The 22904-nt window shown below is 42.0% G+C and overlaps 1 protein-coding gene across 3 annotated transcripts; it reads left to right on the top strand.

Annotated features, from left to right (window-relative positions):
* Positions 1-805: 805 nt before the first annotated feature.
* Positions 806-20372, top strand: LOC124288606 (cadherin EGF LAG seven-pass G-type receptor 2-like). Of its 3 annotated transcripts, XM_046725162.1 has the most exons (16): positions 806-1020; positions 1895-2114; positions 2816-3011; positions 3814-4044; positions 4207-4436; positions 4828-4984; positions 5255-6208; positions 6454-7449; positions 8544-8874; positions 11485-11633; positions 13260-13434; positions 13907-13974; positions 14361-14422; positions 15456-15582; positions 18729-18852; positions 19896-20372. In XM_046725162.1, exons 4-15 carry the CDS (start codon positions 3825-3827, stop codon positions 18821-18823), a joined length of 3564 nt encoding a protein of 1187 aa, XP_046581118.1. In that variant the 5' UTR covers positions 806-1020; positions 1895-2114; positions 2816-3011; positions 3814-3824; the 3' UTR covers positions 18824-18852; positions 19896-20372. The 3 variants fall into 3 exon arrangements, with proteins under 3 accessions (XP_046581118.1, XP_046581120.1, XP_046581119.1); XM_046725164.1 differs by lacking the exon at positions 6454-7449; XM_046725163.1 differs by lacking the exons at positions 13260-13434; positions 13907-13974.
* The last annotated feature ends 2532 nt before the right edge of the window (positions 20373-22904 follow it).

Below are 22904 nucleotides of genomic sequence, written 5' to 3'. Positions count from 1 at the left end.
TGAAAAACCTTTGTATCAGCGCCCAAAGTACAGTCCGAAATTTAACGTGTGGGGTGGCATATCTGTGTAAGGGGCAAAGCCCCTCTGTGTATTTGAAGGGAATATGAACAGTGAGCGGTACACAGATATTCTCGAGGGACATTTACTTCTCTCTGCTCACGTGTTCTATGGAAATGTTTGGATTTTCCAGCTGGACAACGACCCAAAACATCGTTCAAAGCATTCACAGGCCTGGTTTCGGACCCAAAATATGACATTATTAGATTGGCCAAGCTATAGCCCTGACCTAAATCCAATGGAAACTGTTTGGGGACTTATGAAGCAAAGTGTCAAATATTGCTGAAATAAAAGAAGAGGTGGTCCGATATTGGGACAGCATGGACCACGACTTTCTAACTTCTTTGATCAGTAGTATGCCCCCGCCGCATTGAAGCCTGCATTGCTGCCCATGGATATTTGTAAAATGTAATATTACAATTCAATAGGTTTCCAAAGCATGAAAATTAAGTGTCCAATATCAAACAAAGGGTTAATCAATGTGTGAGTAAGATCGCGGCTAACTTCGAGTCCCCTTCCTCACCAACCGTTATAACGCTCGGATATTTTCAAAGATAAACTTTGATGACAAGTCATCGTTAAGAAAATCCGCTAAGTTGAAAGATATGCAAAAGCTAAACTGATCGATAGGTGTAAGACCACGTTACTGTGACAGCGTACTTTACCGTAGGCCTGTTTGGACGGGGAGGCTACCCTTGTTCCCGCCCCTAGCCGCCTCTAGCACTGTAGATATGTAGCCCTACACAGACGTATCCTGGAGTCAGGTAAGGTAACGCTCCTGCAATGTGATCAGGGTCAACGCGTGCTGGAGCCCAAGCTCTTAACACATCCATGCCATTGGCTTCGAACAGTGTGATGAGTTCAGTGTAGGTACACGGCGCACGACAACTACAATGATGTCGACGTGGTTCCTGTTGCCGTTCTTGGTGCTGGTGGTTGGATGCATTGCCATTGGTTCGAAAGGTGAGACGGTACTGAAACCATTTGAAGATTATTTCGTTCAGTTGGATAGGCAAGTGGATTGAGGACCTGCCTGTATGACCGAATGCCTAGATTAGATTCCTATGGCCATATTTAATGTACGCTGGAGTACCTCACTGGATAGTGATTGAGAAGCGGTGCAAACACATGCAAACATGACATAAAACGAATTGATAATTGGATGAGAATTGTTGTAGGCGAGGACGTGGTCTTATAGAAGTTATGTGATACATATTTGCGTTAGTTGATACAGAGATTGTGTGATATAGAACGGTATTAGGTGGTACAGAAGTGGTGTGAGGCGGTGGTGGTGGTGCTGATATTTTTTAAGGCCACAGTCAACATTACCTAACATATCGGGTGTCATCATTCGTCGTGTCAGCCTAGTCAGTAGTTCCAGACCTTTTACATTGCGTCGGAACTTCTACGGACCCGAACCATCTCTTTAAAAGTTTGTTGAACGACTGAGTTTCTTCTTTAGTTCTTCATATCCCTTTGAGAGAAACATACACAACCACACAGGTCTAAACCCTAGGGTGAAGATAATGGTATGACAACTACGATCAATGAAGTGTGGAACCTAGGTTTCGAACCCGTGGTTGGAGGTGGTTACAAGGTTAAGTTTAGTTTTTAAGACTTGTTTTCCGATTTCCTGGGTTCCATCCGCTTCCTTTGATGGTAACACATTCTGAATATTCATAAAACATTAAGTCTTTAACAACAGAATCTGAACAGGAACAATGAAATGAAAAACAGTGTTTAGCAATAAATTACACAATCATAAAACATACTGATGGCATGTTGCTGATAACAAGGTTAAACTATTTCACTAATTAAATGACGCTTTTTGCTACAGGATACTGGCGCTTTGCTAACCTTCCACAGACTATAAATGTACCTGAAAATGCCCCACTGGGGATGACGGTTTTCGTTGTGCATCCGTCTGTGGCGGGGATGACGTACACGATGACGACGGCTTCCAGCTTCTTCATCAACGCCCTAGGGCAGGTGCAGGTCAGCGCTGCCTTGGACTATGAAGGCCCCCCTACAAGCACCAGCTATAGTTTGTCAATAAGGTGAGATGGTCATTTGAAGGGGGAAAGTATCAAGCTAATTTACAACATACATCCTATTGGCGTTTTACGTCATTACTCTGGTTGGACGTGGTGGCATAGGTTAACTATACCGGGACGTGTGTGTGATTCTTTTTTGTTTGTATATATGCCTGAGTGTGTGTGTGTGTGTGTGTGTGTGCGTGCCTGAGTATGTGTTTTGCTAATGGTAAATGTGCGTGTATGTGCGTGCCTACCTATGTGTGTTTGTTAATGGTAAATGTGTGTGTGTGTGTGTGTGTGTGCCTGTGCGTGTGTGCGTGCCTTTATTGTTTGTATATGTGCCTGAGTGTGAGTGTGCGTGCTTGAGTGTGTTTGTGTGAGTGAGTGTGTGTGTGTGTGTGCGCGCGCGTGTGCGCGTGCGCGTTGTTTGTATATATGCCTGAGCGGGCGTGTGTGTGAGTGAGCGTGCGTTTGATATTGCTGGCATATTGCAAAAAGCGGCGCAAACCCTTACTCACTTAATTGAGTGCAACAGTGAACAACAAACACAAAATATTAAATGATTGATATTGCCTACAATATAGCGCACTTAGATATGTTTACTGATGTGTTGAAATCTGTGTAACAATCTGGTAGGATTCTATCACTTTGCGTTACTAATGTTGGAGGGAGACCTTACGTGCTGCGGGTGTTTGATATTTCCCATCTTCGGTGTTCTGTAGAGCCACCATCAAAGCCGGCACGACCTGCACGGGCACCCTGACTATTTTGTGACCAACGTGTTCGATGTTCCTCCAACTCTGACGTCTACCACGGTTGTTGTGACGGTGGAGGAGGAACTGTCCTCTCAGATCCTGCACGTTAACGCTACAGATGTTGAGACGCCATTTGGAGATAAACTATCCTACACTTTATCAGGTATGACCGGGCAATCGTGGACCAAACGGAGGAACCACCTTCCACTAACACAACTCATTGTATACACTCCTTTATGCGCAAGCTGAAATCATCCACTGCGTTATATGTCCGTATAACGAAACATGATAATTGTTTATTCTACGCAGGGTATCATATATTTTCACACCACCACCACACAAATGATTGTATTGACCTACTTAGTCTGAATAAGGAGATGATATACATTATTTGGCAACATTTCTGAAACTATTTAAGCTTTAGAATGAAAGCAACATCATTCACATGGCACAATGTACGCTACCTTAGAAACATGTTTAATTTGTCTCGAAAATAAAATCTAGAACCCTGTGATGAAATGTGGTTCGAAAATACGGGTGGCCCAAATCTGTACTCTACACCTCAAACGAGAAAATTAATATTTGTCTTTTGAACCACACGCCTGTGTTTGCAAGATGAACGTTCTTTCAAAACGAATTTTATTTCCGGGTGTTTGAAGATTAGTGGAAAGAGGATTCACCTCAAAGGATTAAACACAATAGCAACCAGATACCCTACTTGAAGAAGTTTCTAAACAACAAGTTACACATACAAATTATTTTCAACATGGGTCAGCAAATGGATTACATATGTACTCAAATGGCTCTCACTGAGTTATTAATGATGCATGACCGAACAAACATGCCAGGACCAACAGAGGGGAGTCGTGTAGCCAGGTGTGGAAGGAAGTGAGGGTGGTTACCCAGAAAATCGCTGACCACTAATTGTTTTGTCTTGATATATTACATCTCTACTTTCATTTCAGGCCCCAACAGTATGTTCTTCGCTATAGACGGGAGTACGGGGAATGTATCAGTACGGAGCCCCATTGATTACGACGCAGGGTACCACACTCTGTCACTGACCGTGTGGGTGGAGGACCGGGGAGGCAACACCGACCACCTGGACATAACCGTCAATATAGAGGACGTCAACGACAACGCTCCAACGTGTACACCATACGTTCATGTTGCAATCCCAGAAAATGCAAACAGTGGTACATATTTTGTCAGCTCTATTTCGCTGTATGAAAAAGCCCATATTCAGATAACGTCTTGAATCTTGAATTCACGATATTTTCAGCCAGACTATTATAGAAAGATCTGGTACCTGTTTTCTATAACATGGACCGTTATAAAGTATTTGCATGAATTTGCAGACTCTGTCGTGGCTTCCCTTGTCTGCGCCGATGGCGATGCCGGTGCCACAATGTGGTGTAATATTGTTTCCGGGGACCCCAGTTCACAGTTCATCACGTCAGGGATGTTAGTGACGACTGATGGTTCCCTTGATTACGAGACGACGTCTTTGTACACCTTGACCGTCCACGTCTACGACGACCACAATGTATCGGCACGTCACACCGCTTTCGTCACCATCGTCGTGCAGGTTCACAGTTATATGCATTTCAGTTCTAAAAAATATACATGTATTTGATGAAACAATTTTAAACATCGAATGGCACATAATGTGTTCTACTGAATATAAAGGCGTACTATCATCTAAGTATTTTAGTACGTATTTTAGCGTGAACAGCATTGTACATCTCACCATGCATAACACGCCAGCATTGTCGTTCCATCCACAAATGTCTATGTCTCAATCACGTATATATGTGCACATATCTTTTATGCCTACACACGAGACTAGAGCCATAAAACCACAGCATGATGTTCCTGTGTACCATCCAGAGAAGTGTATAAACACATGGTAGGTGACCGTGTGTCATTATTGTGATCCATTGATTTCCATGCGTGTGATGTAGTAATGTTTCTCTCAGGTTGAAGACGTCGACGACAATGCCCCTGTGTGGGTGACGTTGGAACAGACCATTCCCGTATCGGAGGCCGTCGTTCCTGGCTCCCCCTTCTTCACTGTACTAGCGGCTGACCCGGACACAACTCCCGGAAGTACCGTCACTTACATCATCACAGGAGGTCATTATGTCTCTGTGTTCCCCCTGTCTGTATGAAGGTTGTCCCCTCCCAATCCTCACTCCATCTGTCACATTCTGTCTGTCAGTCAATCCACCCCTCGTCCGTCTCCTTGTATTTCTGTCTGTCCAAACCCCCACCCCACCCACACACACACACACACACACACACACGCACACACACACACACATCAGTTTGTACACTTGCGTTGTTTCACATGGTCATTGTCCACTGTATGGCGTAATGGATTCACGTTGTTCTGTCTTACCTCAGGTGCAGGCATGGGCAATTTCAAAGTCGGTTCTCTAACTGGAGAGTTGTCTGCCCTTGTGGCCTTGGATTATGACGGTACCGTTGACTCCTACGACCTTGAGCTGATTGCAAGTGATGGCCTTCATAACACATCAAGTCTAAATCTGACCCTCAGCGTCCTGGACGTGAACGACAACGTCCCCGAGTTCCAAGGGACACCGTACACATTTTCCGTCATGGAGAATGCGTCCTTCTCAACTTCTGTAGGAACAGTAACTGCAAATGATTCCGACGGAGGACAAAATGGAGAGTTTATGTTTTCCTTAGATGTGTTTCTGCAAGGAGCGCCGTCCCATTTTACTATTGACCAGAACAGTGGCGTGGTCAGGACTACAGGGGGACTAGATCGGGAGAGTCAGGACGTCTACGTAGCTTTGGTCAAGGCTATAGACAAAGGCCAACCTCGCCAAACAGGAACTGCCACCATCGTTATACATGTCACCGACATCAATGACAACTACCCTGTGTTCAGTGCCACCACCTACAGGGGATCTGTCATGGAGCAACAGGTCAACCCCAGTGTCCTCACAGTGTCCGCTACAGATAGGGATATCGGCAACCACTCTCGGATAACATATTCCCTAAATTCCCTTCATTCAGGACATTCATCCCATTTTTTTATAAATAGCTCCACTGGTACAATTTTACTCAATACAACGGTAGACCGAGAAGAAGACCCCACCATCACCTTGTACGTCCTCGCAGTCGATGGCGGGACACCAGCGTTCACGTCAACAGCGACAGTGATAATTGACGTGGAGGATGTTAACGAACCGCCACAGTGGATGACGACGGCTAACGTGTCCATTGCTGAAGGTCTACCGGTCGGGGTACACGTCGCCACAATTGCAGCGGTAGACGAAGATTTCGGGATTGGAGGCACGGTGTTGTATCGGATTACGGACATATCGGCAAGTAAGTTCCAAGTTGATGTTCCTGATGGTTCAACACGTAATATTGGCTGGGTGGATGGGAGGGTGGGTGAAAGGGGGGATAGATGGATTGATAGATGGACGGATGGATGGATGGATGGACGGGCGGATGTGTGGATGGATAGGTGGTAGATGGATGGATTTATTGAGGGGATGGGGCGGAGCTTCCATGTTTCAACGGCTTGAAGAATTGCGTAATTTCAGTATATTTTCTTCATATTGACTTAGGTAATGGCAGTCCTTCCTCTGGGGTGTTTGTCGTGAATGCAGTTACCGGGGAGGTCCGGACTACACGTGTCTTGGACTGTGACCTAGGCATCAGATCATACACCATCACCTTCAATGCCACCGATGGACTCGGAATGACCGCTTCACACAACTTCATGTTGACCGTCACCCTGACCGATGTCAATGACAACAGCCCAGTGTTTGGGAGTATCACGTACTCATTTACAATAGCAGAGAACGTGAAGGTCGGAACAACGGTAGGTACGGTGTCCGCGTCGGATGCAGATGTAGGAAACAAGACTGTGAGGTACAAAACAGATAAGTTCCTAGAAGGCGAATCCTCGCATTTTTCCATCATCAGTACCAGTGGCGTCATAGTGACGGCAGGTAGACTTGACAGAGAGACCAATGACAGGTACGTGTTCGTGGTGGTTGCCCAGGACACCGGCGTCCCTCCGCTAACAGCTTCCACCACCGTCTCTGCGACAGTCACAGATGTCAATGACCACGCGCCACAGTTCAGCTCAGCTCTGTACTCTTGTTGGGTGGTAGAGGACGCCCCAAAAGGCAGCTGCATTACGTCGGTGACGGTGACGGATAAAGACGTGAGCATCAGCGGCAGCGTAACGTTGTCTATAACATACCCTCCGCCTGCTGTTGACATATTCAGCATAGAGTCAGCTTCAGGAAGGATTTGTCTCCGTAAGACCGTAGACAGGGAGGATAGGTCCTTGTATATGTTCACCGTCCGGGCTGAAGATGGTGGATCACTCACGTCGACAGCCAACGTCACCGTCCATGTCATCGACGTCAACGATAATCCACCTGTAATGTATCCGGTGTTTTACAATACTGAAGTTGCTTACACCGGCGTCTGTGGCAGCTCCATCACCACCGTGACGGCTACAGATGCAGACACTGGTGAAAATGGTCAAATCACGTTCTTCCTGGAGAGGAACGTGTTTAATTACCTGTTCACTATTGACCCAGATTCAGGTACTAGTATACAGGGAGTAAAGATCGAACCGATATTATGACATCATGTAAACGCGCATGTTACATCGATCTGAAGGCATATATAAACCAGAGGCCGATAGGAAGAACACTGCTAAACATCTTATTGTGTGAACCCTATCAAATCCGGATTAGAATGGGTCTTCAGCAACCCATTATTGTCGTAACATTGAATGGTCAAGCTCGCTGACTTGGTTGACACATGTCATCGTATCTCAGTTGTGTAGATCGATGCCAATGCCATTGATCACTAGATTGTCTGGTCCAGACTCGATTATTTACAGAGCGACGCTATATAGCTGGAATATTGCTGAATGCAGCGTTTACAACAAAGGGACAAACAATCTTAGTTTCTTAATCACTTTTTCAAATTAGGTGTTTCTAAAGAAGCTGCAAATGCATAGGAGTTTCGCAAATGTGGGTATAAACCAAATCTTACACATGTGCCCAAGTCACTAAAAGCACATGTACATATTTTGAGTTATGAATTTGTAATATTCATTTCTCTTAAGGAAAGTATTACAACAATTCTGTTACAACATTTCATGACTGTAAAGTATTCTGTTCTATCCGCATGTACCATTGACTCACTCACTCTCTCACTCACTCACTCTATCGATACAAATGGAAACACCATCTTTTCACTGAACATGTATCACACAATCTACAAGTGAAAGTGCGTCTCTAAAATCTACCTGTACCTAAACTTTGGACAACGATCACCGAACAGGCGAACACAGGGAAAGCAATACATAGTTTGACAAGATTGTTAAATCTATACTGCTTAGTTTACTGCAGAATCACGTCAGTGGGTATAGGTAGCCCTGTCGTCTAAAGGTTGCAGAGTTGCGCACATTAGATGAGCCCGGATCCGCTGATGGTTGGTTCGTATCTGTGATGAGCACCCATCATGATTTCCTATCATCATACTACTGCTCCTGGGTTTCATCAACGTAGGCGTTTCTCTCATAGGCAGCAGCTGGGCATATGTGATGTGAGTTGCTAGACACACCAATCATATACCTTGGAAATTGTATTAGGTTTAGAACAAGATCCTGATTTGTTTCCTTCCTTAGGAGTCTTTTCCATGAAATCTCAAGCTGGGAAGAGTTCCCGCTACATACTGACGGCCTCAGCACGAGATGGAGGGACCCCGTCACACAACGCATCCACGCCGGCCGTTATCCGCGTGGACACGTTAGATCTCAATGACGTGGCGGTCACATGTAGACTGAGCATAGACGAAGCTGCGTTTGAAGCAAACAGTGCAGTGTTCATACCTAACATAGCATCCATTGTCAAGATCAGCTACCCGTCCGCCGTTGTGAAAGTGTGGTGTGTGGAGACGAGGAGTGGCTCGGCGGTGATCCCGACATCCTCCAGGCGAAAACTGCTGCAGTCGACTAGGCAAGTCCAGTTGTTCATTTACCAAACTACAATTGGGTAATTATGCAATGTACACATAAAACAAGTTGATTACATTTTGTTATGTTTGTGTGAAGATACCATTATATTGTGTGAAGATATCATATTATACTGATGCTCAAGATATGCCCCCAGAGGGGCTGTCTCATTTCATTGACAGATATACCCTTCACAACTGGTCGGTAGAATAAAGGAAGAAACCATGTGACTAGTTATAAACACAAATTTTAATTCATTTTCACCAGTCCAGATATTCTCACCAGATGTCACATTTTCATATTTCAACAAATGTCCAGAGTCACTAAAAGACGCCATGTTTCGTAACGACTTTTCATTCTTCATGTGCAGTTATAACGTGGCAAAGGCAGAAAATGGTCACTCTGAATTCTCTGTCGGAACAGGTTGCATTTGGTGTAAAAGGCAAAATATCGATAAAACGATAATGTAGACCGATCAGTAAGAATCACTAACGACATCGTGTTTTCGCGAAAAGGGTAAACATGGCCGGCAGCACCCGCCTTGTGTTCGGCAGCACCCGCCTTGTGTTCGGCAGCACCCGCCTTGTGTTCGGCAGCACCCACCTTGTGTTCGGCAGCATCCGCCTTGTGTTCGGCAGCACTCGCCTTGTGGTCGGCAGCACCCGCCTTGTGTTCGGCAGCATCCGCCTTGTGTTCGGCAGCACCCGCCTTGCACGTATTTGTTGCCCCACGCCCAATCAGTACTCCAGCCACGCGACCTCGGCTTGTTCACGGAGAAGGCAATCACGTATAAGAAACCAGAACAAGCAGGTTTTAGAGGAGGTTATTCAACAATTGATAATGTTTTTATCCTCCAAGCTATAGTCATTAAATACCTTAGTGTCAAAAGAGGGAAATTTTACGTACTCTTCGTTGACTTTGTCAATCCATTTGACTCAGTGCAGAGGCATAAGCTATGGAATCTTTTAAAAACTCATGGTCTAAGTATCAAAATGAATAAACCTTTATGTAGTATTTATGAGAATGTAAAGGTGTGTGTACGTATCAATAATGAAATTTCAAAAACTTTTATCAGCCACTTAGGAGTTAGACAAGGGTGCGTTTTGAGTCCGTTTCTATTTACCTTTTTCATTAAAGAATTAGCTACTCAAAATTAACGAGAACTGCAATCACGATATCCAGCTTCACCCCGATATAACCCAGCTATTCTTACTGTTGTTTGCAGATGATATTATTCTGTTTTCATCCACAGTCAAAGGTCTACAGAGACAAATTAATGAACTTGAAACTGTGATGAATGGAAATTAACGGTCAACAGAAATAAAACAAAAGATCTTGTATTTATGAATGGGGGGCAGTTGTCACGTAGTGAGTACTGGTCCTTTAAAGGAGAAACGTTAGAAACTACAGAATATATATATCTAGGTGTTTACTTCAGTAGGGATCTGTTATGGAAGAAACATTCAAATGAGGCAACAATCCAAGCAAAAAAGGCTTCTGTAAGTATTTTCAAACGCTTGAGTTTGTTGGGAAATATTTCATACCAATCATTTTTCCAAATATTTGATGTTAAAATACTCCCAATTTTATAAGATGGTTCAGAAGTGTGGGGTTTACAAGAGTTTGATGTGATAGAACTTTTTTTTATATGCCTGTAAAACATTCTTAGGTGTGAAAATACGTACATCTTGCCTGATAGTATATGGTGAGTGTGGTCGGTTTCCACTTTATCTACACTCAAATATTAGGGCTATCAAATACTGGTTAAGACTTCTTGATATGCCTTCATACAGACCCCCCGAAAACTGTTATAATAAGATGTTACTTTATGATAAAAATGGAAAGAAAAACTGGGTTACTGGAGTCAGAGAGCTACTTTTCAGTAGTGGTTATGGACAAGTTTGGCAAAATCAGAATGTGTATTCAAAATCAAATTTTGTATTGTCATTAACACAAAGGCTAAAAGATATGAATATACAGACATGGACTGCTTCACTGGCTTTAATAATAAGTGTTTTTATTACAAACTATTTAAATCACAAATAATTCAGGAAGATTACCTTTTTAAGATTAATGTTTAAAAGTTCCGAACTGCTCTTTCACGTTTTAGATGTTCCACTCATGATCTTTTTATTGAAACGGGACGTTATAAAAACATTAGTTGGGACCAAAGAATTTGTAATGTTTGCAACTTAAGTTCAGTTGAAGATGAGTATCATTTTCTGCTTGTAAGTCCTGTTTACTTACAATTTAAAGAAAGATATCTGCAACCCTATTACTTTACTTACCCAAATTTAACTAAATTTTATTTATTGTTTTTAAATACAAATGGTAAAGTTCTGCAAGATTTAGCTTTGTTCATTTATCATGCCTCCATGTACAGATTTAACGTATATGCAAAATGAGTCTGCAATCTAGCTGGATGAGCTTTTACAATTCTATTTATATTTTTATACTATGTCTGATTGTATATTTTGTATTGTAATGTACTATAAGCCTGTGGCCTTAAGTACTGAAATATACATACAAGAAACCAGAATAAACATACTTCCAAGATAACTAGAGGCATGATGTTGGCGAGAATAACTCTATTCGCTCTTCCTTTCCAATCCAGTCCCGTTGACGTTCACGTGTATGCTGTGGCTGACAACACCACCGACGACGTGGACAACATTAACAAGTCCAAGACATGTCTAACATCAGCCCAGCTGTCGCAGTGTCTTGCGTCAGACCCCAGCGGAACACCAGTAGGAGAACTAACATGTAGGTTTGACTTGGAAGCTGTTGTGTTACCGAAGGACGACTCAGGTGTGGATGTAGCATAAAGGAAGTTTAGATCATGCAGAACAACTGATAAAAGGTTTAGCTTGCAGGAGGGTAGTATCAGGTCGGACGGACAGCCTGTAGCTGTGGTGTGGAGTGTGTTCAGATCCAGTAGGACAACTGACAGGTAGGTGTGTCTTGAAGGAGGGTCAGATCCAGTAGGACAACTGACAGGTAGGTGTGGCTTAAAGGGTGTTCAGATCCAGTAGGACAACTGACAGGTAGGTGTGGCTTGGAGGGTGTTCAGATCCAGTAGGACAACTGACAGGTAGGTGTGGCTTAAAGGGTGTTCAGATCCAGTAGGACAACTGACAGGTAGGTGTGGCTTAAAGGGTGTTCAGATCCAGTAGGACAACTGACAGGTAGGTGTGGTTGAAGAGTGTTCAGATCCAGTAGGACAACTGACAGGTAGGTGTGGCTTAAAGGGTGTTCAGATCCAGTAGGACAACTGACAGGTAGGTGTGGCTTGGAGGGTGTTCAGATCCAGTAGGACAACTGACAGGTAGGTGTGGCTTAAAGGGTGTTCAGATCCAGTAGGACAACTGACAGGTAGGTGTGGCTTGAAGAGTGTTCAGATCCAGTAGGACAACTGACAGGTAGGTGTGGTTGAAGAGTGTTCAGATCCAGTAGGACAACTGACAGGTAGGTGTGGCTTGGATGGTGTTCAGATCCAGTAGGACAACTGACAGGTAGGTGTGGTTGAAGAGTGTTCAGATCCAGTAGGACAACTGCCAGGTAGGCGTGTCTTGAAGGAGGGTCAGATCCAGTAGGACAACGGACAGGTAGGTGTGGCTTGGAGGGTGTTCAGATCCGGTAGGACAACTGACAGATCCATTAGTACAACTGACAGGTAGATGTTGCTTGAACGGTGTTCAGATCCATTAGTACAACTGACAGGTAGGTGTGGCTTGGAGGGTGTTCAGATCCGGTTGGAAAACTGACAGATCCATTAGTACAACTGACAGGTAGGTGTGGCTTGAAGGGTGTTCAGATCCATTAGTACAACTGACAGGTAGGTGTGGCTTTGAGGGTGTTCAGATCCAGTACAATCCGTTTGCCACGTAAAGACGCCAAAGAATGGATAATTTACTCAAATTACAGGACATAGTATCAAACAATTACAGAAGTTTATTAATACGTTAAACCTAATCACATTTCAAATTTGATGTTATGACGGTTTGTCATAAAAACGTTGTATAACAAATTGTTATGTTAATGTTCATATCCTACACACAGTAACAGCGAGGGCTTCCCGCTGATTTGTGGCAGACACACCCGCGATATCCGATCCGGTTCGTTTCAGCAGTCCGTACGTTTCACTATCCGAATGTTTTTGATGAAAAACTGCAGTTTCGGATTAATGCTGCCTGACTGTACTTGAAGTTGTCGCTTAAAGTGGTGTATACTATTGATGATAAGGTTTTAAGGAATTTTTTACCCCTAATCCCATGAGTGTTGAGAAGATCAAGGACACTGAATGATGAATGCCTAGATGCATTAACAGGACATACAAGACCTGAACGTCAGTTTCAACAATCGTCTATTTGTTTTGTGCCTCCATTGCAGCAGGAGCCATGAAATATTTCCATATCGAGGCTGTAACCTCATACCACCTGGTGGTGACCCCTTGGGCGGAGACAACCGCTGGTATAGCAATCATCACAGTCAGCGTATTGCTCGGGGTCGTCCTCATCTCCGTTACCGTCGTTGTGATTTGCTACGCCTACAAACGCCGAAAGAGGTAGTATTTGTCCCCACGGACGCCATCATACGATCGTGTGGCAGTATGGAGTTGTCTTTCTAAGCCTGTGTAGAAAAAGTCTTTTCTAGGGGTGCCCTAGAGGAAAAGGTCCCAAGGTCCGGGTTCGACTCCCATTTTAGCAATATAAACCCATTTAATTCTTAAGGACATGCATGTAACGAGATGGTGTCAGTGACCCATGAACTTTGCAATGCCTATTCTTCCCCTATTAAAAGAGTTGTTACTGTCCGAGTTAATCGTCCGGATAAACATGTTCTCAGATTCACGGGTCAAGTCTGCTCTTCAGGGACTAAAGGGGTTCGGTTTCATTGAGATTTATTCTCGTTAAAGTCTTCAAACGTTAAAAGAGTGCTGCATGCATATAACGTGGATGTACAGAGCAGTGCAAATATTGACATCATCAGCCAGGTTGTTGTCGCACATGTAAAACTCACACTGTATCTCCTGGTAGGCCAGTGTCGCCCCAGCGCCCCAGCCACGTGTCCTCGTATAGGCGTCAGGACAAGAAGCCCAGTAAAGGTAATATCGTGTGCTTTCTCAGACCTGACGTAGGCACTGCACGCACACGCACACGCACGCACTCTAAGGCTCTCACTGGCAAAGGCACTACATGCACACGCACCCAGCCACGCACCCAGCCACGCACACACACACACACACACACACACACACACACACACACACACACACACACACACACACACACACACACACACACACACACACACACACACACACACACACACACACACACACACACACACACACACACACACACACACACAATCTCTCCTACAGGTTTATTCTTCAAGAATAGCAACAGTTGTATACAATTAAATTTTTAATTTAACTAATTGAACTACTGATGATGTAAGATCTATATGCACTGGGCCATTTTATTGCAGCGTTTGATATCGGCTATCTGAAGAAACATCCGCCCCCGGCTCTAATGTCACTTCCGCCTCCTGTAAGTATGAAGGATAAAGTGTTTTGGTTGTGGCTGTATGTATAGGGGCGTCTGTTGACCAATCATGTGACCATCTTAGATTAGTGAAGGAAATACATAGAGAGTCATTCTAGTCAATATTTAGAACGATAATGGAAACTGATTCAGCGTAGGATGAATGGTCTATAAAGAACTGATCAAGAGCTCAGTCCAACGCATCAGTTCTCAGAAAACCACCCACGATGGTGCATGAGATACAACCACATGCAATTTCCAGTACGTGATATAGCAGTGATGTTCGGTGTATGATATACCGTGTGTAGCATGCATTCAGTCGTGTAATCCTCTTGATATCTGTATGCATGCTGCACCTTATGTGTCTATTTACACTGAGCGGGTACTGTCTTTGGTGTTGATAACTTTCTTATGAGTTTATTTTAAATATAGAACATGTGTGGCGAAAAACCTTGTTGACCTACAGATTACCCTCTGGGTTATACTGTTTGTTCTCCTCAGAGGAATCGGACTGGAGTACCCGAGAGACAATGTCTACATACGCAGTGTGCTCATAGGGTGCTATTTTATAGTACTGTCTAGCTGTCCATGTACACACATGGCTTTAGAGAGGAAGGAAACACATCAATTGTTTAAACTGACCACTACGTTTCGCATGACAGCTTCAATCTATCATTATGCAATTTATACTATTTTATATTTATTAAGGAGCTATTGACCCACAGCTAAACTACAGGTCTGTTTTGTAAAATCTTCCTGATGATCCCTACCCGTACACATAATGCACCTTTAGTCTAGTCTGATCGCAGAGCGGAAGGTTAGAAGTTCCCCAGTCGTGTCATAACGAAAGACGTTAAACGACGCTACTTATCGATACCCTGCCTGCGTTCGTCATAAAGAGGACTGGCAGGTCTGAGTGGAGCATGCATGTTATAATGCAGCATAGAATCCATACACCCGTCTTTAGTCCGGTCTCAAGCACCTGCTTAATGTTGAACACGAGGTCCATCTCCTTTTTACCCTACAATTGTAACCTCAGACATACACGGTGAAGCCCCTGCCTATGAAGACTGCCGAAGAGGGCATCACCAGCATCGACTACACCAACAAAGGCGGCAGGGGCAGGGTGATCAACAGGGACTTCCGTAGCACAGCTGGGGATGAAGGTAAGTCTAGTCACACGAGCATACAGTTGATAATGACAATAATAAAAAAATACAATCATGATGCCTGGCCCGTGTTCTATGTAAAGCAGAGTAAAGCCTGCAGCTGCTTTTCAAGTAAAGTAGTTTTAATGTTGCGTTTTTCAAAATAACAACATAATATTTTGTCATTTTGTCGAGCTCACCTTGGTATAGTGCAAAGTCGTCTAAAGTACTGTCGGAAATGCTAGAAAAATGCTTTTTGACTTATATTTAAAATTCAGAGGTATTACAGTTACTTAAATAAGAAATATCACTTCAAGAAACATCTACCTAATGTAGACCGAGGGAATAAATTTTCAGACATGCTCTAATTTTTTTTTTTAAACTTAGAAAAATAAGGGGTAGTGGGATTGATACAAACATTTATTGCCTGTCATCAGCATCCACGGTATCGACAGGTGAAACTGACACCTGAGCACACGCTCGTGCGAGGGGTCAGCTCAATAGATGTTTTCTGCAAAATGTTGAATATGTGTACGTATAGTATACGTATCGGTTATGTAAGGGATCATTTGTGTATGTGTTTGTTTTGAAATAAACATACGAATTACTGTACATTGGAAAGAATCCTATCACTTGTGTTATCTTATCGACTGATTGTAGACATGTGCAACGTTTTAATAAATGTTTTGCATGTCAACAGTATATTTCATTGAAAAAATATGGATGTAACTCGGTCAGTTTAATCTAGTTGTGAACATTGGCCAAAGATTTAACGAAGTCACTGGTGTAGCTTCTTTAGAATATATATATATTTCTTCTCATACAGTTTGTAGACCGCCCGTCTAAGCACTCCCTTGTCAAAGTTGTCAAGGATGGTTTCACGTCCCAGTTTTGCATTTGAGCCGGTCCCTGTCTTGTCTGATTTGTTTTCAATATTGTAAACTTGTTGGTAAGACATGCCAACAGCTCTACAAGTTCTGTAATACACCCTTTCTAAACTAATGAAAGGTTTATCTCTGTCTTTTTTAAGCAGAAAAAAAACTATAAACCTTTGCAACAATCGACTGCAAATCGTTGGCCATAGTGGACGCTGTGATAAATATGTGCATGCATGACGGGAAACTTATTTATCAAGACTTCATTTATGGATGATAATTAGCAGTTGTATCAAAAAGGGAATCGTATTTAACGGACCGTATTACATGACGCTCTGAAGTCAGAAAAGGGACGGACTTTTAACAGTTTCTATTTGTTCTTTAGGAAAACGTTAAATTGCATTTTTTTACACCACCTGCTAATTAGCATAAATGTAAAGACTATTTCAGATTTCTGTTGTTGAACTCTGAAAAAAATCTTAGGTTGCTGTTTGGTACCAAAATGAGTCGTTTTAAACTGCCCTTTAAATGCATGGGAATGTTAAATCGATTGACAAACATTAGGTATTAGTCGATAGGTGAGTTGATATCTTGACAACATGTTCATTATCATCTTTATAAAGTGTTAAAGACTAAAAGCATTTTTCTAGCATTTCCCTGTATTTGTAGTTATATGACGCCGGCCATGCAGTATTGCAATGTTATGCAGTGTGACATTACGTCCCTGTATTTGTGAAGACGGTAGAGCATGATCGTGAACGATGTCGTTCCGGTAGCGTACGTCATTATAATTATCATTAGCGCGTTGTGGTCTCCCACACCATGGCATCTCCATCCCCACTGAGCAATGTAAGTGGCACAGAAACGTCTCCTGAGATGCACGTATCGCTGGACGATGGGACCGGATGTTGTTCTCCATCAGCCGGATGTTTACAGTTCTGCTATTAATAGCTCTCAATCCAAAAACTGTACAAACTGTTTATGTGACAGTCTGATATCGAATCCGTAAATGCACCAACTGAAAGTGGTTGAGTTGACGTGGACACGTGGACAACCGGCCTATTGTGAACTATGAGCCTAGCCCCGTTGTCTTCAAACCGATGATGTAATGTTTTGATGAATATTAAAATGTCTGGCAACTTCGTTTTGAGCCAGTCCTCTTAGCACATCGCTCAGATTTTTAGCAAGCCTTGAAACTGCGTTAGCGTCATGTACAGTTACACAAAGTGTCTCTGAACTACCATAGGGTCCAGTGTGGGCATCATGCTCTCAACAGAACGCATCAATTCAAAATGTTCAAATCGTCATTCACAACCTGAATACCGAAGGGGTGTGTTTATGAATGTAGACTGAGAGATACATTCTTAATTTTCAGAATAAATGTATTGTTATGTAACTGCATAAGACGTTTCGTAAGGATACGTCCAAAGGACAGGACCATTAGAGGTTCGGAGCGCTAAAACGAACACAGCAAAACTTTTGATGACTTGGTTATGTGGATTTGTGTTAATATCTTGGTGGAAATATCTTTAAAAGTTAGAAATAAGTTTATGATTGGTTATAACACGTTGTACATCAAGCATTCAAAATCATTGTAGTTTTAAAATGGTGAACAGGGGTTGCTTTGTGAAGTGACGACTTCGATGAGCAGCTCACAGCACCAAGCAACGATCTAAGTGTATAATCGTAAGACGTTGGATTTACGAATGGATTAAAACGCTTTGTAATTGGGTCGTAAATGAAAGAAAAATTATGTCCATTTTTGTCAGAAACTATGATAATAGGTCACAAAATGTCCAACGCTTTCTGAGCAGCCCAAATCTCCAGGATTCTGCTGTTCATGAATGCAGTGCTGGAAGACGCCGTGCATTAGTTTTGTATTCACATCCCCACCATGACACATTTACACCAGTGGAACTGTCGGGCAGTCACAGAGAACCTTGTACATGCCCATAGTGCTAGAAGCTTGTGGGAGGTTCACAGGGCCGGATACAGCTTTTTGGAGAAAAGGGGGGTGCACACTATTGAGAAAGGAGGGGTGCACACTTCATTTCCACGAGAGTTTCAATGGTCATTTAATAAATTTTCAGGACCAAAAGGGTGGGTGGTGATGCACACCCCTTCTTGTCTGATCCAAGCTGCTACAAGCAGTCATGATGTAACCATCAGTGCGGCGTTAAATAACATTCACCCACCCGCTCAGTAGCATTACTGAAGTATTCCAAACATATCATACCTTGGCCCTAAATTTAGTTTAATCCTCATTCGAAGACCGCCCGCTTTTTTCAGCTACAGGACGGGTATACAACTACGACACGAGGACGAACCAGAGACGCTGGATGAAGACACCCGAAGGGAAACCTGTCCGAGTTACGCATCACTGACGTTGCCATGGAGATGTCAAATCAGCAAAGTATTGATGGTGTTTTCTTCGGTATATTAGTACAGGGGTGATACGAAATACAGGTGTTGGAATAGTGAGTGAGTGAGTTAAGTTTTACGCCGCACTCAGCACTATTCCAGCTAAATGGCGGCGTTCTGTAAAAATCGAGTGTGGAACCGACAATCCAGTGATCAACAGCATGAGCATCAATCTACGCAATTGGGATACGATGACATGTGTCAACCAGGTCAGCGATCCTGACCACCCGTTAGTCGCCTCTTACGACAGGCATGAGTTACTGAAGATCAATTCTATCCAGGATCTTCAAGGGTCTAGTGTTGGAATATCCGTGAAGATTATCTCAATGATTTAACCCGTTTGTGCAGGATGGCATTATCGTTTGAAACTGCAATACATGGCTCTCTCGCCCGTTGAAATGTCCCAAATGTTCTGCACGCGATGCTAATTGTGACATTCCCTTATTGATAGAGGTAAATAACAAACACGTCGCAGTTTGGTGGACACAGAGGCGGATTCGCCGTGTTCTGTTTCCAGCTTTGTCAGCACTATTCCCGTGACCAAAGTCTCTGAGACCTCATCAATTCAGACATTCCTCAAGGTGGCACGCTGTGGTTTAACTCACTCATGTGTATTACAAGATGTCGACATTTGTTCTATTTGAAACGTTTCTTTGAATATAATGGGCGTATTTCCTCGAAAACGAAAGAAGAAGAGTTTCGTATTATTGAAAATGTTTTTAAAGACGAACGAACTTAGACAATCAAAGACTGGTGTGTAAACGCTATAGATATGTACACCAAACAATGCATGACATTAAGACATACACCACAGAACCACGAGCGTCTTAACGTCCTACGTTGTCGACTACTTTTTGAACATTGGAGGTACAGTCGACAACTGTTCATCAGATAACACATCTCTTGAGTCTTGTGCTGGTAAATCTAATCTAAACATTATCAGATCCGTGTGTTTATATATTGTGTTGGTTTCCTAATATGTTTATGTCTGACGAATTGGGTTTCCAAGCTGAAGGGTTACCCTGATGGTTTCAGGTTTCCCTGAAGTAACGGGATGTGGCACCGGGACACGTGTGGTGAAGCCAAATGTCTCCCAACCATGATGTTGCAGGATGTTGCCTTGAGAGACATAAACTCACTCACTCACTCAGACGTGTACGGGATGTATCTAAATATTTCAAGTTTATGATCTGAGGTGGAAAGTAGTCATGGCTTGTATGTTACTCCCTTATTCATGTATGAACAGTGTGAACTTTGCGAATAACCATATGTGATGTAACGCGAGGCACTGCACATTGCCCAGCCTGGTGTCCAACCAACCGTGTGATAATATCACAATATGGAGGTTATGTAGGCAACACAAGTCAACCTAACCTTATCTCATTATTGTGTTTACAACAAGTATGTAGATTATGATTAATTCATATATTAAGATGCGATTGATAATATTTTGTTATCAGTCTCAGAAATATGAAATATGTATTTCGGTATTGACATAAAGACGTAAACTGTAACATGTAATTGTTCGGTGTCATATTAAAAATAGGGATGTAATTATTATTTTTATCTTCACGGAAAATATCTGAATATCAATGTATTTGAATTTACTGAAACGGTGTCAGCTTATTACGTTAAGTGACGTCTTTGACAAATGTAAACAATTGTTCATGTGTTATAAAGTGTTAAAGTGAACAGCCATGAAATGGTTAAAGAGTTGGATGAAACGCCCAGGTATGAACGGGAACTCGTGTAAATTAAGATATACAAAATTGTTTCTTTGGCTTTGACAAAAATATACTGATCTTTGAGTATTGAAGGTGCATATTTGACAAAAGATTTAATTCATCTACATCTCAAACTAACATTCGACGATTAACCAAGATGTTGTTCCCTCTCAAGACTCTTCAGGTCTGGGGTTCGAATCCATATTTCGGTCAAAGTTTGATTCTTGGTTTGTCTGTGGCATATTCGCGTTACTAAAACTGTACAGCAAATCTGGTTTTCATGTGACAATAGGCTGACTAATATATCGTTTAATGCAGTGTTAAACTCAACTCACTAACTCACTGAAAGCGGACCGACAGTGGTGGCCCATATAAAAACTCATAATTTTTGGATGGCGAGTCCTGATGTGATAATATCATGACTTGGAGGAATAATTAGAATAAGGACCGCTTTGAGAATGTAGTCCTTTGAAGCCCGTCCCTTGAAAGTTGTAAACAAAGCTAAGAACTCACATACTTAATGTGGCGTTTTTGTAAATACAATGTATGTGCGTGCGTATTGCGTGTCTGTGCATTACAAGTCAGCCGTTGTGCGATACAGCAGGATGACGTCCTTTGTTTGAATAAATTGTGTACACTAACGCAGAACGGACAGTTTTCTTACAAAGGTTTGATACAACTGAAGGTACAACGCATAAAACATCGACATCGATATCACAGAATGCTTGTGTTATAAATAAGACGACATGACTCCTCATGAAGAAAACATGGAAACGTCACAGAAGCATATAATCAACACTTGTCTTTTCCCTGAGCTAGGGCTTAAAGTGTACACTGAACCCTGGCTAATCCGGACAGGATCACCCCCAGGACGATCGACTGGATTAACGAATTATTGTTACACAGTTTAATTCCTTACTTTCCAACAGCAGGTTCCGGACAAAGGAGATCTCTGTATATACATCCGTGCATAAAATAAGCACCACACTGTATTTTTACCAATTAATTTTGTCTGAAATGTAATTCTAAACTCATTCCAAAACATAACCTTTATAATTTGATAGAGCAAGCATTTAACATTTCAAAAAAGAAAACATAATTGAAATTACCATGTACTTTAATTAGGATAATTGCCTGTATTTAAAACAGGTGTTTTTCTGACCGAAAACAAGTTCCCTTATTTTCAAAAGTGAAAGTAATAATTGATTGTTATGTGGCCTATAAATTCGTTATTAATTGTGAATGGATGAAAGTTTTTAAACTAGGATTTCGGAAAAGTTACAGTCAAACTAAAAACCAACATTTTCTAAAATGCAGTAAAAGTTGCTTTACAAACAAAACAAACAGATTTTAGTTGTAATTATCAGTATCCGGCAAGGAGAAGTGTTTATTCAATAAAATAAACACAAAATCATAAAAGATTTATTCCGAAATCTTATTAATGTGGCCTTTCATCCGTTCTTGTCAATTAGCAATCTGAACTGTTGGAAAATGGTCTGAATATTTGGCATTCGGGTTATTCCTGATTATGCATAATTAAAGCTTACTTGATGTGTAAATGTCATCTTGGTATATAACAGAATTGGTATTTTTAGTCAAAACTTAATATAATTGTGTAGTTTGAACAGGAGAGGAATATTTATTTTGGGTGAAAGTTCAGTCCCATCACATTTTTATCAACATATTCTTTCATAAAGAATAAAAATGTTTATGGTATTTGTAAAACTGTCAATGGATAAAACTTCTTTAACTATAAATTGATGGCTATACCCTAACTTTTCTGTAGCATCACATCTTATTTTCAAAATAGGGTGGTACTTAATTAATGCAGAGGTGTGTATATGCTAAATAACATCAACACAGAAAATAAGTTCAAGCACGCCAGGCGCTGTTGTCGTTTCAGATAGACACACGTAACATTTTTATGTACAAAGGTATTAAATAGAAGTTGATATGCATGACCTGGCTATTGAACCTTTGTAGTTGAGGTTTTGTAACAGATCTTAACTGCAAAAGAAATCTGGGTTTGACCAAAGATGATTTCAAAATGTTACAATGCTGAAAACACAAAAAACGTAGGGTCCAAAACACAAATATGATCCGGTATGAAACACATCACCATTGCATATTAACCACCTGTTTCTTTCATTATTTAGAGTTTGACGGATAAAAAATAAATATAGATATTTCGCAAATTGCTTGAACAATCGGCACCGATCCTGAGCATAAACGTTTATAGTAGATGAGATCATGAAATGCTATATCCTGGTGCCTCGTGGGATATTGCGAGATTAATGGTGAGTGACCTTCACCGAGCGGC

Source organism: Haliotis rubra, unplaced genomic scaffold, assembly GCF_003918875.1.
Source record: "Haliotis rubra isolate DU_JTF1 unplaced genomic scaffold, ASM391887v1 Scf420, whole genome shotgun sequence".
In the NCBI taxonomy this organism is placed as follows: domain Eukaryota; kingdom Metazoa; phylum Mollusca; class Gastropoda; order Lepetellida; family Haliotidae; genus Haliotis; species Haliotis rubra.
Note: the sequence above shows the minus strand (reverse complement) of the source record. Positions and strands in the feature narration are given on the sequence as shown.

Bases quoted from the DNA above. Each gene is read 5' to 3' on its own strand.
- LOC124288606 (XM_046725162.1), top strand. From the start codon at position 3,825: ATGTTCTTCGCTATAGACGGGAGTACGGGGAATGTATCAGTACGGAGC. The intron at 4,437-4,827 runs GTTCACAGTTAT...TGTTTCTCTCAG, and splicing joins TCGTCACCATCGTCGTGCAG to GTTGAAGACGTCGACGACAA. The intron at 13,975-14,360 runs GTAATATCGTGT...ATTTTATTGCAG, and splicing joins GGACAAGAAGCCCAGTAAAG to CGTTTGATATCGGCTATCTG.